Here is a 15,401-nt window from a genome sequence, read left to right as displayed (position 1 = left end):
ACATTACCCTTGTTCTATCCTCATCCTAAAATACTGATAAGACTGCCGAATAGTTTGAGTTAATAATTACGAATTCAATTATAAGTAGTAATTCGACCATTGATAAGTTTAATTTACCATTTTATGATAAGCCGTGAGGTAAGTTGATAAGCTTTTGATACGTTGCCGAGTTTGAATAAGTGCGGGTCCTTGCTTTGCAAGAATCCTAGCCCATTGCTCTGTCCTAGTATAATTAAAAATTTGTTAGAGGCCAGCCTAAGCCAGGGTTCAACCCGCGAATTCTGGTGGCTGCTGGTAAAAATCGCGAAGACGAAAAGCGATTTGTCTCAATACATGCTAACTAAATCAAAATATAAATTTTGGTTAAATCACGCAAGTGTCAGTCATATACTTTTCCTCCGGGCTCGATTAATTATTCCCATCGTTGGCTTATTTTTAGATCCGGTTTCCAATTAAGAATTTTATAAATAACTTATTTTCTCTCTTTTTCAAGCGTCAAACTTCATCCCCCTGGTGGTCAAGTTGTGACTCCGCTACATAAAAATAATAATTACGACATCGGACCACAGACTAACACTCCAGATACACTTAAACCTGTACCTAAATCTCTTATATTCTCTTATAACCTAGACTTACTGGCTCTTCTTAATATTAATTATAGATCAACATTATGGATAAGTAACGTAAATATTTGATCATCTAAGTATAATACACAGGGGTATGATGCGCTTGCACATAATACTTGTTCGGCCAGCAGTTGTGTTCAAGTACGTACAGATGGGGTGACGCACGCAGCGGGTTTGTAATTCTAATATCAATTTTGGACAACTTACTATTGATATTAATTACTAATACCCGCTACGTGACAAACTCTGTAATAAATGAAAAACACATCATTGAAAAATGTAATAGCAGTCGAAATTAAAGCTTATTTGATAAGCTAAAAGATCAATACATTAGCTTTTGCATTTACAATTCTCGATTTTAAAAGTAATCCATAGTTAAAGTCACATTCAATTTCTTGTCGACATTTTTACAATTTTTTAAGTCAGGAGATATTACAAAAAAAGAAAATGATTGAAACCACAACATTAATATTGGTAATGGAGCAAAGGATTATAATTCTAACTATTCGAATAGTTCGGACGATTTAATTCGAAATTCGTATCGAATAATTCGAAAATTCGCACACTCCTGATAAATTTTTATTATTCATAGTATTTAAACATATTCCTGAGAGTTAATTGATTTTTCTTTGTTTCTAGAATAAGAGGAGTTTGTGAAAATTATCTCGATATTTGCTGTAAACGTCCAAATATTCTAGAACCCAATAATCGAGTTACTCCGAAGCCAATAGTATGGCAAGGATGTGGACAACGTCAAGCCGATGGCGTAGGATTTAGAATAACAGGTCAAATCGACAATGAGGCACAATTTGGCGAATTTCCATGGATGGTAGCAATTTTACGAGAAGAAGGAATGTATCAAAATGGACAAAATTTGAATGTTTACCAATGTGGAGGATCTTTAATACACAGTCAAGCGATTTTGACTGCTGCTCATTGTGTCAATGGGTAAGGCAATTCAAGTTTTTCCTCTTTCTAGTTTCATTTTCTTATAGGGAAATCTTTTCGTAACCATTGAATCTACCCTCACGGTTTTGGAAATACTGAAATGATACCGGAATTATACGGTATAAATACTGTATAAATATGGTATTACTCAAGTTATTTTGGCCAGTTTTTTTGCCGCATTATTACCAAAAATTTACGAAATAAATTCAGAATATTTACGGTACTGTTATGTCAGGAATTGGCATAAAGTAATGTTTTGGTGGGTATTTGGCTCAAGCCAAAACCTATAGACTGGGAACCCCAGAGATCTTTTATTAAGGAGGAGAAGTTTATTTTCAAATTAGTAAAACGATATTTAAATTTTAATTTTAACTATATTATCAACTCGATTACATAAATGTTATGGTTTAGAGATTATGCTCCTAATTACAATGTTGGAATTACCTCCTGATTCAAATAAATTTCAATTATAATCCAAAGACAGGTGGCTAGTCAGCCGACTCTAATTTACAAGATTTAAAATTATATTTACTATTTTAATTTTTAATTAGACATGCTCGAATTTTAATTCTGTAACTCTGATATAACTAACTGAACATTTCAAACTTTCATTTAACATTTTAATTTTAGACAACATGTGTTCGAATTTTGATTTTGTAATTCTGATATAACTAAATGAATATTTTAAACTTTCATGCTACATTTTAATTTTAAACTACACGTTTTCGAATTTTTATTTTGTAATTTTGATATAACTAACTGAGCATTTCAAACTTTATTTAATATTTTAATGTTAAACTACGAGTGATCGAATTTTTCTTTTGTAATTCTGATATTATTAACTGAATATTTCAAACTTTCATTTATCATTTGAATTTGAAACTACACGTGTTCAAATTTTCAATTTGTAACTCTGATATAATTAACTGAACATTTCAAACTTTAATTTGATATTTTAATCTTAGACAACACGTGTTCGAATTTCAATTTTGCAATTCTGATATAACTAACTGAATATTTCAAACTTTCATTTGACATTTTATTTTTAAACTACACTTGTTCGATTTTAATTTTGTAATTCGAATATATCTGAACTGAAGATTTTATATTTATTTAATATTTTAATTATACCTGGTTTTCCTGTGTGAAATACATGATGCAGTACTTATACTCGTTTAACTAACTCTTTTTCTTTTCTTTTTCTTCATTGTAAAAAAAAACTTGTTCACACTTTGATGACTGCAGCCAGAAGAGAAGAGAGTTTTTTTTTGTTTCTGGGCCCTAAATTTTCTTATCGGCCCCTCCATATTTTTCATTTTGTCGGCGCACGCATTATTCTCCCCACTTCGAAGATTTTTCTTGCTAAGAGATGTTTTCGTGTTTACTTGACTCGTTGTGCTATAAACTTTTTTCATGAATAAAAAAAAATTGCTTTGAAAATTATAAAAATTAATTGGACGTAACAGTAATAAAACAGAAAAAATACGGTATTTCAACACCATTAATACCGTAATCATACCGCATATTTATCATATATTGTTGCAGCATCAAACCGTTCTACCCTGGAGGAAAAAGATATATAATTATATACAATTTCATTTAGTTATATATAATTTCATATAATTATGTATAACTTTATAAAGTTATTAATACAATCGGAGTGTCTATAGCCACCAGTCACGAATAGATCCGGGACTGCAAAAACAAACGAATGGTGGCGCTGAAGTCTGTCGCTCCGTGACTGCAAGAGTTAGAGGCACGGACTAGTTGTACGAGAGGGCTATAATTTTCTGTTTCGCGACTGCAAGAGTTAGAAACACGGACTAATCATAAGAGGGAGCTACAATTTTCCTTTCCGTGATTGTGAGTGTTGCAGACACGAATTAGTTATAAGAGGAGGCTATAACTTTCTGTTCCGTGACCGTAAGAGTAAGAGGCACGGACTAATTATAAAAAGGGGCTATAATTTGTTGTTCCGTGTCCGTAAGAGTTAGATGCACGGACTTATTATAAGAAAGGGGTACAAGTTTCTGTTCCGTGACCGTAAGAGTTAGAGTCACGGATTAGTTTTAGGAAGGGGCTGTAATTTTCTGTTCCGTGTCTGCAAGAGTTAAAGGCACCGACTAGTTTTAGGAAGGGGCTATAATTTTCTGTTCCGTGACTGCAAGAGTTAGAGTTACGGACTAGTTATAAGAGGGGGCTATAATTTTCTGTTCCGTGACTTTAAGAGTTACTCTCTCAAAGTGAACCAGTGAAAATTCACTGATTCTCCATTAAAATCCACTGGTTCAATCAGTGAATTTTACTGGTCGATCCAGTGATAGGCCGGTGTACTATATAATGATAACGAAAATAGGTTAGATCAATTTAATTTTATTATAAACGTTCATTTGAAAACAAAGTAAACTAAAAGATCCTTAATAACAATTATATTTAATTATAAAATATTCAGCAATAAAATAAATAATATTTATCAGGAACTATAAAAATTTGCAAATAAACCGACTTTTTTTTTCCATCTCACATGAAAATTTTTTTGTTTACGATGTTTTAAGAAGCCTCTCCACAAATCAGCTCGATAAAAAATTTTTAAGAGGTCGCTCACGAATTTTGAAAATATCAAAAATGATCGAAATTCGGATTTTTATTTAAAAAATTTTTTTTTTCTCGTGGCAGCAATAGTTTATATTTGTGAAATTATGACTATGCTGAAAATTTTAGCCCAAAATTTAAATATTTAAACGGCGCTCAAGAATTTTGAATGTTTCCAAGCGCAGTCGCTGGACGTTTTTGAGCGACCCTTAAATATTAATAATAAAGCTTCTCGATTTTTTCACCATCAATTTGCATGACAATGAATGAAAATATAACCCGAGAAAGAGAAATAATAAATTATTTACATACTTGTTTATTTTTTAATCCAATTTGTAGGTTTTTTCGCTTAATCAAAACTGACCAAATCTCATTGTTTAAGACTGTTCTGTATATTTTTGGGGCTGACTTAAGTTGGCGGTGATAAGCCGATTTTGATATTTTTCTATAAACAAATCGTTTGTTCGTCGTTTGTTCTTGATTGTTTGCTAAAAGTTAACGTTTGTTCGTTTTTGGTTTTTTTATAAAAAATTATTAAAAAATTGACACTTAAGTTGGCGCCAACTGCAGCTTTTTCGACTTTTTTTTTTTTTTTTATATTTTCGAGCTTTTTATCGTTTGTTTGATTGAAAGTAACGTTTGTTTGATGTTCTTTATATTTTTAATTAATTATTAAAGAAATTTTTTTATAAGCTAATTAATTATGGTTGCGCATGCGCAAAACTATTGCGTCACTCGTCAACGCGGGCTTTTTTGAATTGTTGGCCGTGTATCCAAAATAATAATAATAATAATAATAATAATAATAGTTATTATTTATAATAATAATATTTATTAGTAATATCTCTACTGCTAAACATGATGTCTCGAAAATTAACAAAATTATCCCCATATGATGATGATGATTATTATTATTACTATTATTATTATTATTATCATTATTATTATCATATCTATTGTTGCTTTTGCCGTAACTTGTTATCGTTAACTAGTAATAATAGTTATTGTTCACAATGTAGTTTAGGCAGCTTTAGGAGCTTTTATCCAGAATGAGTATCTTTGATAGACCATGGGTGTTGGCTTTGCTTTCAATAAAACTGAAGGATCAACCTTGTGTTCTTGAAAAACAAATAGTTAAATATAAATAAATTATTCATTATCACCAGCATCTAAGTAAATGATGATAAAAATATCTATCTGGTTTCACCTTAAGTAATGGTCTATTAGAGAAATGTTTTATGGCATTTTCTTGGCAAGTGCACCACGGGTCAGGTTTTTTACAGTATAATGTGTCTGAAACCAGACACAACCGACTCCCTATTGATTATGTTTCAAATATTCTTGAGGTTGTCATCAGAATGATTTTCACAAACCTTCGACCTTAGTTTCATGGGTCCCAACGTAAGTACTTCCTGATTAGCCAGACTATGAAATGGTCCAACCAAACCGCACATACTGGTAGCTAATAAGAGGTAGGAGGAAATCTGATCCAACCAAGTGAGTACATATGCTTCCACCCACATAGTCAAAGTTGATGGTAAGGAAGAATTTTGTTAACACGATGAGTTAAAAGTATTGAAATCCTATGCCGAATAAATAACGTGACAGCAAAAATAAAAAAAATTAATAATTTTAATTTTTTTTTTATTGAATGATTAACATCACTAACTCTTTTTATCAAAATAATGTAAATAAACATACGTAATTTAATTAAAATCATTTATTGGTCAGCTGTGTATGTATAAAGGGATAATAAATTGAACACAGGATTGGATATCAGTGAATTTTATTGAATTTATTAATCGAAATCATTTTGTTCAATCATGATACTACTTAAAAAATGAGATGAATGAATCAAATAAACCTGATCTAGATTTTAAATATTGGTATTAGTTATTTTGTAAGAAAAAATATAAAAATGTGATTAATTATAATTTATTTGAGTCCAAAAAGTTACGGTTATAAATACTAAGAATGACAGGAACATTGGGTACTAGGACCAAAAATAAATAGGTGTTACATTTAGTAAAATCCGAGAACTCATCTGATTATTTTTAGTCCAAGTACCCAATATTCCTGTCATTTTTATAATTACCATGGACATTAACATTCATAAGTTATAAATACTTTAACTTTTAATAAAATTAACATTATCGTAAAAAAATATAAATAATTATGAGATAGAATCATTATATTGTTAAACTGCTCTATTTTCTAATAGATAGAGTACTCCATGCGGTACGATTTTGGTGTGCTTATTTATTGGCTTTGGGGCTTTCAATAAATCATTGTAAAACCGCCATTCACCTGATAACCTATGACAGTAAGCCACATAGTGGTGAGCGTTATATCCAATTACTCCACACAAACTAAAAATTAAAATAAAAGTCAGTATAATAATTTATGAGCTAATTAAACAGAATAAACAAACCATACAAACCAATAACGTAATTTTTTTTCTTTGGTTAATGAAGATTGTCCGGTTATATTCAAAAATATTGGAAAGTCTTGCAGTTTACATTGTCGGCCCTCTTTTTCTGTTACCAGTTTCACATCTAATTCAATATAGATGTATGAATTTAGAGTTTTTTCACAAAGCTGTGTTTTTTGGTGACAAAATTTGCAAAACATATTGCAAATGATGCTGCAAAAATTCAATGCCTTCTCTAAGTGATTGAAACCATTGTTAATTATAATTTTATAATCAACAGTTAAAGTTGGTATGCTAGTTTGATAATCACGACAATTTGATGATGGGCACGAAATATTTTCATACACACTGGGCTCGTCTAAAAAAAATTTGTTCCATAAGTTACTTACGTTGTCCTCACAATCAATTACACGTGATACAGTTCTTTGTAAGTAATTTTCTTCATCTTGATTAGGTATCTTGATTTGTTTTTTCTCATTTTTTTTATAAATTGGATGTAAAAGAGAGAACCGTTCTTGGTATATTTTGCTTGATAAGCCTGTTTTCATAAAATTAATCACAAATTTACAGGTTGAATTTTTAGAGTTATTTAAAAATTCATAAAATTGTTCATTCTCTAACGCTCCATTGAAGAGTAGTTGTATAATACTATCGAAAGGGCAAGTATTATAAGCAAACCAGAAATTATTATTAAAATTCACTGGTCCACTAGAATTCCCATTTATCAATAACAAGTTCTGTTCAGTTATTTTCGATTTTTTGCCAACTTTTAATAAATTTTCGTCATTTTTTTTAGGATTGATTAAATTATTTAATAACTTTACTTCGGCACATTCTTTAAAATATTTACCCCCGTTGTTTATTTCTCTGCTAACTTTTTGAACAGCCTCACCCAATATATTGATTTTACTGATATCACCAGTTAATGGTGTAGTAGTTTTTAAAGGATAATTATGATCGGTGTTTATGGATTCATTTAAACTCGAAGTAATTATATTATCAATTTTGCAAGTTGAGTCAAATTCAGCTTTATCAATCGACCCACTTTCTGAACTCTTATCAGTAATATCTTGGTTTGAAAAGCTTGAATTCCTATTCGAATCCAATTTCAAGTGATTACTTCCAATATCTTGAAAATTATCGACATAATTCATCCAGTCAAAGTTTTCGTGTTTTGGGTCGTTTCCTAGCCCCATCCAATTTTCGTTATGTGAATTTTTCTCATGCTCAGCATCTTTAGAAATTTTTTTTTCACACACATCACTTTGACTAGAACTATCTACTAAAATTGCTGATTCATTAAGATTATCATCAACAAATTTAGTTAGTTTACTATTGAATATATTTACACCTCCTATAAGATTATTTAAATGAGCTTTCACAAAGATGTCTAGACGTGCTGGAAGCGAGATTTGTTTTTTAAGAACGGATTTTAAATCCTTAAAATCTTCTTCGATGTATGCCGAAGTAGCACGCAGATTTGTATGTGGGATACAAATTTGGGTCCACAGTGGAAATTCTTTGACAACGTCAATTAAAGGTTCTCTAAATTTTGGAACATAAAAACAATTAAGTGTTTTCCCAGTAGATACAATATTTAGTGAATGTGAAGCAAGTTCATTAACCCAAGATGTAAGTGTAACTGTGTCATTACTTGGATTTTTTAAAACATCGTTCAAAATTGTACTTTTTTCAAAATCAAATTGCATAGTTTTAATTTTTTCTTCAATATCGGTGAGAAAAACTTCAGTCTTCTTATCAGCAATGAGATTTTCTAATTGCATTCTAGCATCTAACGGAGATATGTAATCATCATTAAATTTAACTTCAGAGTCTTGAAATTCAACACTGCAGACAATTAAGATTAATACAAGTATTCTTTCAAACGTCACCAACTGTTTACACTCAATTAACAACGCAATACAATACATATAGAACGATTTAATGTTCTTATGAAGTATAAACCTCCAACATTTCCACCCACTGACTGTATGCACAAAATGGGCAGTGTCTAATCGAATGTAGGTGACAGGTTCAATTGTAGTTTTTTTTTTAGCACCCTCAAAGCATAACTCTATATAATCAGCCAACGATCGATTGTTAAACGCTAAAGAAATTGCATTCAAAAGAGCACGTGCCCCATCACAAACAACTTCATGAGGAATTTTGGCTCCTTTTCGATACCATCTTTTTAACCACAATGTAATAATATCGGCATCATGTACTTCTGACAACATTTGATAGACAGATTGAGAAGTACGATTGAAATTAATTACAATTTGGTACAAAAAAATTGCACTTGTTCGTTCATTTTTACTGTCGTTGAATTTTCTTACGACTCCACCAGTAGCATCGATACAAATAGATGAGTATCTCCTATTTAAACGACGATATTCATGATAGCAGTGCATTTGTGAAGGCGTTGCATAAAAAAGATAAAAAGGAACATCTGCTACTAAAATAATAGAATTTCGATAAATAGGATTTTCATCAATGCACATTACTGCTTTTATCAGGTCTCTTCTATCTTCTGGTTTAACACCAAAATTATCTTCCATGGTTTCTTTATTTAATTGATATAAAACATTTGAAGTAGCCATGACAGGGCATTGTGTATCACCACGTTGAAGAAGTGTCCTCGCTGCTTCATTAACAGTTCCTTTTACACCTTTTAATTTTACTTCTTGCTTCATTGCCATCCTTTTCATACCTTTAAGCGGTCTTTTACAATCTTCATGCTTTTGAAATCTAGTATCTCGGCACTCGATTTGAATAATAACCGGACCCTCTTCACCTGGATCATTTTTAATAAAACCGAAAAAAGGATTTTTACATTTTTTACTCTTACATCGACCTATCATAGTCGCATAGTAATGCCCATATTTTTGAATAGAACCTTTTTTGAAAACGAACGCGCATTTTAAGCGATATTGTAGCCAAAATTCATACGCTAATGTGTCAGTCCACAGTCGGGGTTGTAATCCAGGATATTCACGTCCATTTTTAATTATTGGATTCCTTCTTTGGATGGAATTCCACAGTTCTCTTGAAAATGTAACATCAAAACACTCGAGTTCTTCGTGTTCAATGGAGTAAATCTTTGTGTAATAGTCTGGGTCATTTTTATCATCATCCTCCTTGTCATCATCACTATTATCGTCATCATCACTATTATCGTCATCATCACTATTATCGTTATCATCACTATTATCGTCATCATCATCGGCAATATCAACATTTCCGCTGATTTTTTTTTCAATAAAATAACTAGATCGCTCTCTGGCTATCGTAAGAATATTTCTGCGATCGTTAGTGACATTCGTTTGGACAGCGGCTTCATTCCATTTGTTTTTAAATTCGGGTTCCTTTGACATTGATTTCCATATAGGCGATGACCACTGAGGAAGTGTCGGAGATACAAAATAATTCAGGTATCTGATTAAAACATTCACTGCGTCATCAACTGGCACTGCAGATGGTCGAGGCATATTGACTTGAACTTGACCAATGAATAATACCTAAAAAGAAAAAAAAACAAATTAACCAATACATATTGATTATCAATTTATGCATGCAAATGAACTTCTTTAATTTGTTTTATCTGAGCTTGCCCTGATTAAGAAAAATGATCTAATCCTAAGTGTATATCCACTATATATTAGTCGATTCAAATTGTTTTAAATCATATCAAATAATTTTTCTTAATCAGGGTGGTAATGTGTTAAATTGAATGTTTTTTTTCGACAATAGGTTAATTAATTTAACTCATACCCGGTCTAATTGATATAAATATTGTTTCACCAAAACCTGATATATTTTTATTAAATATAAATAAATTTAAAAAACAATATATATATATATATATATATATATTTGAAAAAACTATAATTTTATCATAAAACTACTGATAATTTATCATTTTTTCTGTAAAGGTACTCTTAAGGTATTTTTTAAAGAATAATAACTGATGCTGATTGTCATTTGTTTGAAGAAAATAATAATCATGAAAATAATGATAACAATAATAACAAGAATAAATGTGTTGCATGCATATATATTATACTATCTAAATGATGTTTCTAACGAACCACAAAAATAGTAACAATTTAAATAAAATATAAAATAATTATAAATATTCTAATTAATTAGTCAAATCAATTATGAATTATTGTTTTTAATAATATATATATATATATATATATATATATATATATATATATATATATATATATATATATATATATTCATAAATAGTTTTATTAATTTTCTACTTTATCGACTTATAGTCTCGAATTATAATTATCAATATAGGATATCATAATCTTACCATTATATTATAGAATTTTAATTTTGTTGATATTGAATCATCTTTATTAATGAATATCGTTCTCAATAAAATTCTAAGCATTTCAAGTAATCTGTAAAAAATTAAATATATAATAGTTGATCTTTAAGATAAAATGCAAAAAATAAAATAAATTTACAGTTTTTGACACAAAAAAAAAGATTTCTTGACGCAACAAATTTTTACTTGCCCCGAGAAATTCTTTGCATTATGAATAAAAGACAATTTTCTTGGGGCGAGAAAAATTTTTTTGAGATAAGAAAAAATTTCTTAATACAATTTTTGTTTTTTTTTTTTCATTCCATAATGCGAAATATCTTTTTCGACAAGAAATTATTTTTTTTCTGTGTACAGCATGAGACAGATTGTTGATACAGTCATTTATGAAAATTCGATGGTTCATTATTAATAAATGTGTCGCGTAATTTCAATTATTTAGAATATTGAAAGTCACACGTATAATAATAATAATTGAACTACACGTAAACAATGATGCACCCTGATTAAAAAAAGCGATTTAAAACGATTTGCAATGTTAAATGCCCATAAGAAGAGGGATTCAAAAGTATTCGAGGTATTCAAAAGCATTAAAAAGTATTTAAAATTTTTTATTTCGAATCGTTTTAAATCGCTTTTTTTAATCAGGGCATTCTAACTATTTTTGTTATAATAATTATGTTAAGTGAGATTAATTATGGTAAATTAAAATTTGGTGGTCTATTTATTTATTCACAACATACAATTTTAAAGACTTCACTAATCACGATAAAACAGTACATTATTTATACAATCAACATTAAAAAATGAATACAAAACTGTATTACATTGGTTCTCCCATTAAATTAACAATGCATAAATTTTTTAGTTTTTAGCATTCCGTATTTTAATAAATACGAAATATGTAGAAATTCGACCAGGTATATAGTAAAAACTGGACGTACTGAGTATATATGAACAAATGCAATTATATACTTACATATGGATCGAAAATAAAAGCTGTAAATTACTCAACGAATACATATCGAGTAACTGAAGCTGCACTGTTATATGCTCCATTTTGAAGATTTAAAATCTTTTTTTGAAATCCTTTTGGTTTCTGAATCAACACAAGCAAATAGTCACATATAAGTATTGAGTGTAGCAATAATTGGGTAAAAAAAAAAATAAAGATATAATCCCAAAAACAAAAAACTCAAATTTTCAATACTTACGAAATAATTAAATAAGATTTTTTTGAAAAACTTTTATAAATGTATAAGAAAACGTAAAGAATATCAAGTTTGCTTTACGATGAAAAATTATAAGGTTAAGAAAGTCGTTGATATTTTTACTATGAATCGAGCAATATAAAAAAAGCTCAATTATATTAACCAAAACTTAGTGAAATATTTAATAATGTTTAATTTGAAAAATCAATTTGATTATGATCACAGATTTATTTGCTAAATTTAGTGAATTAAACAAAATTGGAGTATTTATTTTAAAAAACTTTGATAAATGAAGACCATTCCTATGTAACATGTGAATGAATGCGAAACCTAAACCAATTTAAGCGCTACACACATGTGAGATATCGACTAGTAATATTATTACTTATCTCTGGTAAAGATAATAGAAAACTATAATGACAATTGACAAGTAATAATTATAATGAGAAATTATAATACACTTAATAAGTATTATTACAAATTTGTATCCAGTGAACACATGACTTTGATTTGATGTCATACATAGGTCATAGAAATGTCACGGCATCTTATGGAAATTTGATGCCAATCCGACGTTCTAAATGACTTGAGTATGATGTCATAACTTGACATCATATTGATGTAAGCATGACTCTTGTATGACGAAACAGTTATGATTTATGTATTACGTACGCTTGACATAAAATCTACATCACATTGTCACGTAGTAATAAAGCCATTATCGTACACAATAATCACATAATTTTAAAATCATACATTTATGTCAGTAGCAAAGTCACGGTAATACGTAATATGGACGTCACTCTCAAATCATCTCTTTACATCATTGGCAAGACAGTATTTTACACAATACTGACGTAATTTTCGAGTCATAGTTTTTTATCATCTATTTATCATATGATGTGATCTCTTTTACTAGATATGAATTCTCGTGATATGGACCAGTGAGCAACGTTCAGGACTACTAGTCCCGTCGAGATAAGAATTTGTGCTGATGAAAATTCCTGGCCGACTAATTTTTTCACAGAATGATTCAGAATATACTAAAACTACGACAACCGAAAGAAAATCTAACAAAAAAGTGTGTCGCAAATATGTTTTTTTTATAACAAAATGCTCAAAATTCCGGTTTAACGCAAATATCTAACAAACTATAGCACGTGGATAAAAAAAACTCTTAATAAAACTTAAAGAAAAAAAAATAATGAATAAAATGAGCCCTTATTTAAGTTCCTACGAGCTGTAATTTGTAAATTATTTAAATGTTAATTAATTTTCTCGTCAAATCGATGTTATTTTTTATACATCAGCTGTCCCCACGCCGAAACTTGCCGAAGCGTGACGATGCATGACGAAGTTGCTCGAGCGCTCGTTCGGGAAATTTAAAATTTGAAAAATTACTTTTTATTTTCTAGCTGAAAGTCATTTATATTTTATTTAACGAAAAAATTAAATAGTAATTAAATTTTTATTCCTATAAATCATAATTAAATGTTTAAATTTTTAGCTTACATCATAATACAATATTGAAAACTAAAAATATGTTCTTTTCCGTAATTTTTTGATTTTTTATCACAATCGATTGCCTAATTATTTTAATTTCTTAAAATTATAAATAAAAAAAAATAATATATTTTCATTGCAACTATTTATTTATTTATTTGCTTACGAACAAACGTCCATTTATGCCAAATTATATTACATTAATACTTTTGTTGGAATAAATGATTTTATGAAAATATTTTAAATTTTGTTCTAAAGTATAATATGTATATATTTAATTATAAGCTATAACTTTTATTTAAAATTTTAAGATATAATAATAAGACAATCGATTTTAATAAAAAATAAAATAAATTACGAAAATGAACATATTTTTAGTTTTTAATATTGTATTATAATATAAGCTAAAAATTGAATTATTGAATTATTTTTTATAGGAATAAAAATTTAATTACTATTTAATTTTTTCGTTAAATAAAATATAAATGACTTTCAGCTAGAAAATAAAAAGTAATTTTTCAAATTTTAAATTTCCCGAACGAGCGCGCGAGCAACTTCGTCATGCATCGTCACGCTTCGGCAAGTTTCGGCGTCGGGACAGCTGATGTATAAAAAATAACATCGATTTGACGAGAAAATTAATTAACATTTAAATAATTTACAAGTTACAGCTCGTAGGAACTTGAATAAGGGCTCATTTTATTCATTATTTTTTTTTCTTTAAGTTTTATTAAGGGTTTTTTTATCCATGTGCTATAGTTTGTTAAATGTTTGCGTTAAACCGGAATTTTGAGCATTTTGTTATAAAAAAAACATATTTGCGACACACTTTTTTGTTAGATTTTTTTTCGGTTGTCGTTGTTTTAGTATATTCTGAATCATTCTGTGAAAAAATTAGTCGGCCAGAAATTTTCATCAGCACAAATCTTTATCTCGACTGGACTACGCGTCCCTAATGCCAAAAAGGCATATGACGTATATAGATCTACCATAAAGCTAAAAAAACATGTAATTTTTTTTTTTTTTGCTCAATCGCTTAGAAATGATTTGAAATGAATATTTTAATAATAAAAAAAATTAAAACAAAAAAGGCCTATAAATATACATAAGCCTTTTTGCTTTTAGGCACAATGACCATTAATGCCAAAAAGCCATATAAAAAAAAATATTTATTACCATGAAGTTAAACCCGTGAATTCAAATTTAAATATACTAAGGGAAAAAATTAAAGTCAAAAAAAATTTCAAAATTTTTCAGTGAGTTTTGAGTAGCTGTATTCATGTGGATAATGGTGGTATCGTGAATTAAAAAAAAAAAAAAAAAAAAAACTTTTGAAGCTCGACGATTCTAATTTTCAGATTTTTCGGTGAAAACTTTTTAGGAGCCACTTATTGCTTTAGAATCACGAAATTGATCAAAAAACAAAATTTTAAATACTAATGCCAAAATGGCCTATAACAGCGAGCATATGCCTTTTTTTAATTTTATTTTTCATTTTTTAGTTAATGCTAAAAAGGCGCATTAATAAAAAATCATTAAAATATTAAATTCATTCATTTATTGTTAATAAATATTTAATTGAACCAATTCATTGATTTTATTTATTTTTCATTCATACGCCTTTTTGGCATTAGCTAAAAAATTAAAAATAAAATTAATGCCAAAAAGGCATATGCTTGCTGTTATAGACCATTTTGGCATTAATATTTAAAATTTTGTTTTTTGATCAATTTCGTGATTCTAAAGCG

The 15,401-nt window shown here is 28.9% G+C and overlaps 1 protein-coding gene across 3 annotated transcripts in view; it reads left to right on the top strand.

Moving 5' to 3' along the window:
* Positions 1–15,401, top strand: part of LOC130674949 (phenoloxidase-activating factor 2-like) — a 318,231-nt gene that overhangs the window by 145,777 nt on the left and 157,053 nt on the right. For all 3 annotated transcript variants that reach the window (XM_057480397.1, XM_057480395.1, XM_057480396.1), the window contains one exon: positions 1,266–1,574. In XM_057480397.1, the coding sequence (XP_057336380.1) occupies positions 1,266–1,574 (309 nt within the window). The remainder of the gene's footprint in view (positions 1–1,265; positions 1,575–15,401) is intronic.

This window comes from Microplitis mediator, chromosome 9, assembly GCF_029852145.1.
Source record: "Microplitis mediator isolate UGA2020A chromosome 9, iyMicMedi2.1, whole genome shotgun sequence".
Lineage (NCBI taxonomy): Eukaryota > Metazoa > Arthropoda > Insecta > Hymenoptera > Braconidae > Microplitis > Microplitis mediator.
The sequence above is the reverse complement of the archived record's forward strand: the minus strand, read 5'-3'. Positions and strand labels throughout refer to the sequence as shown.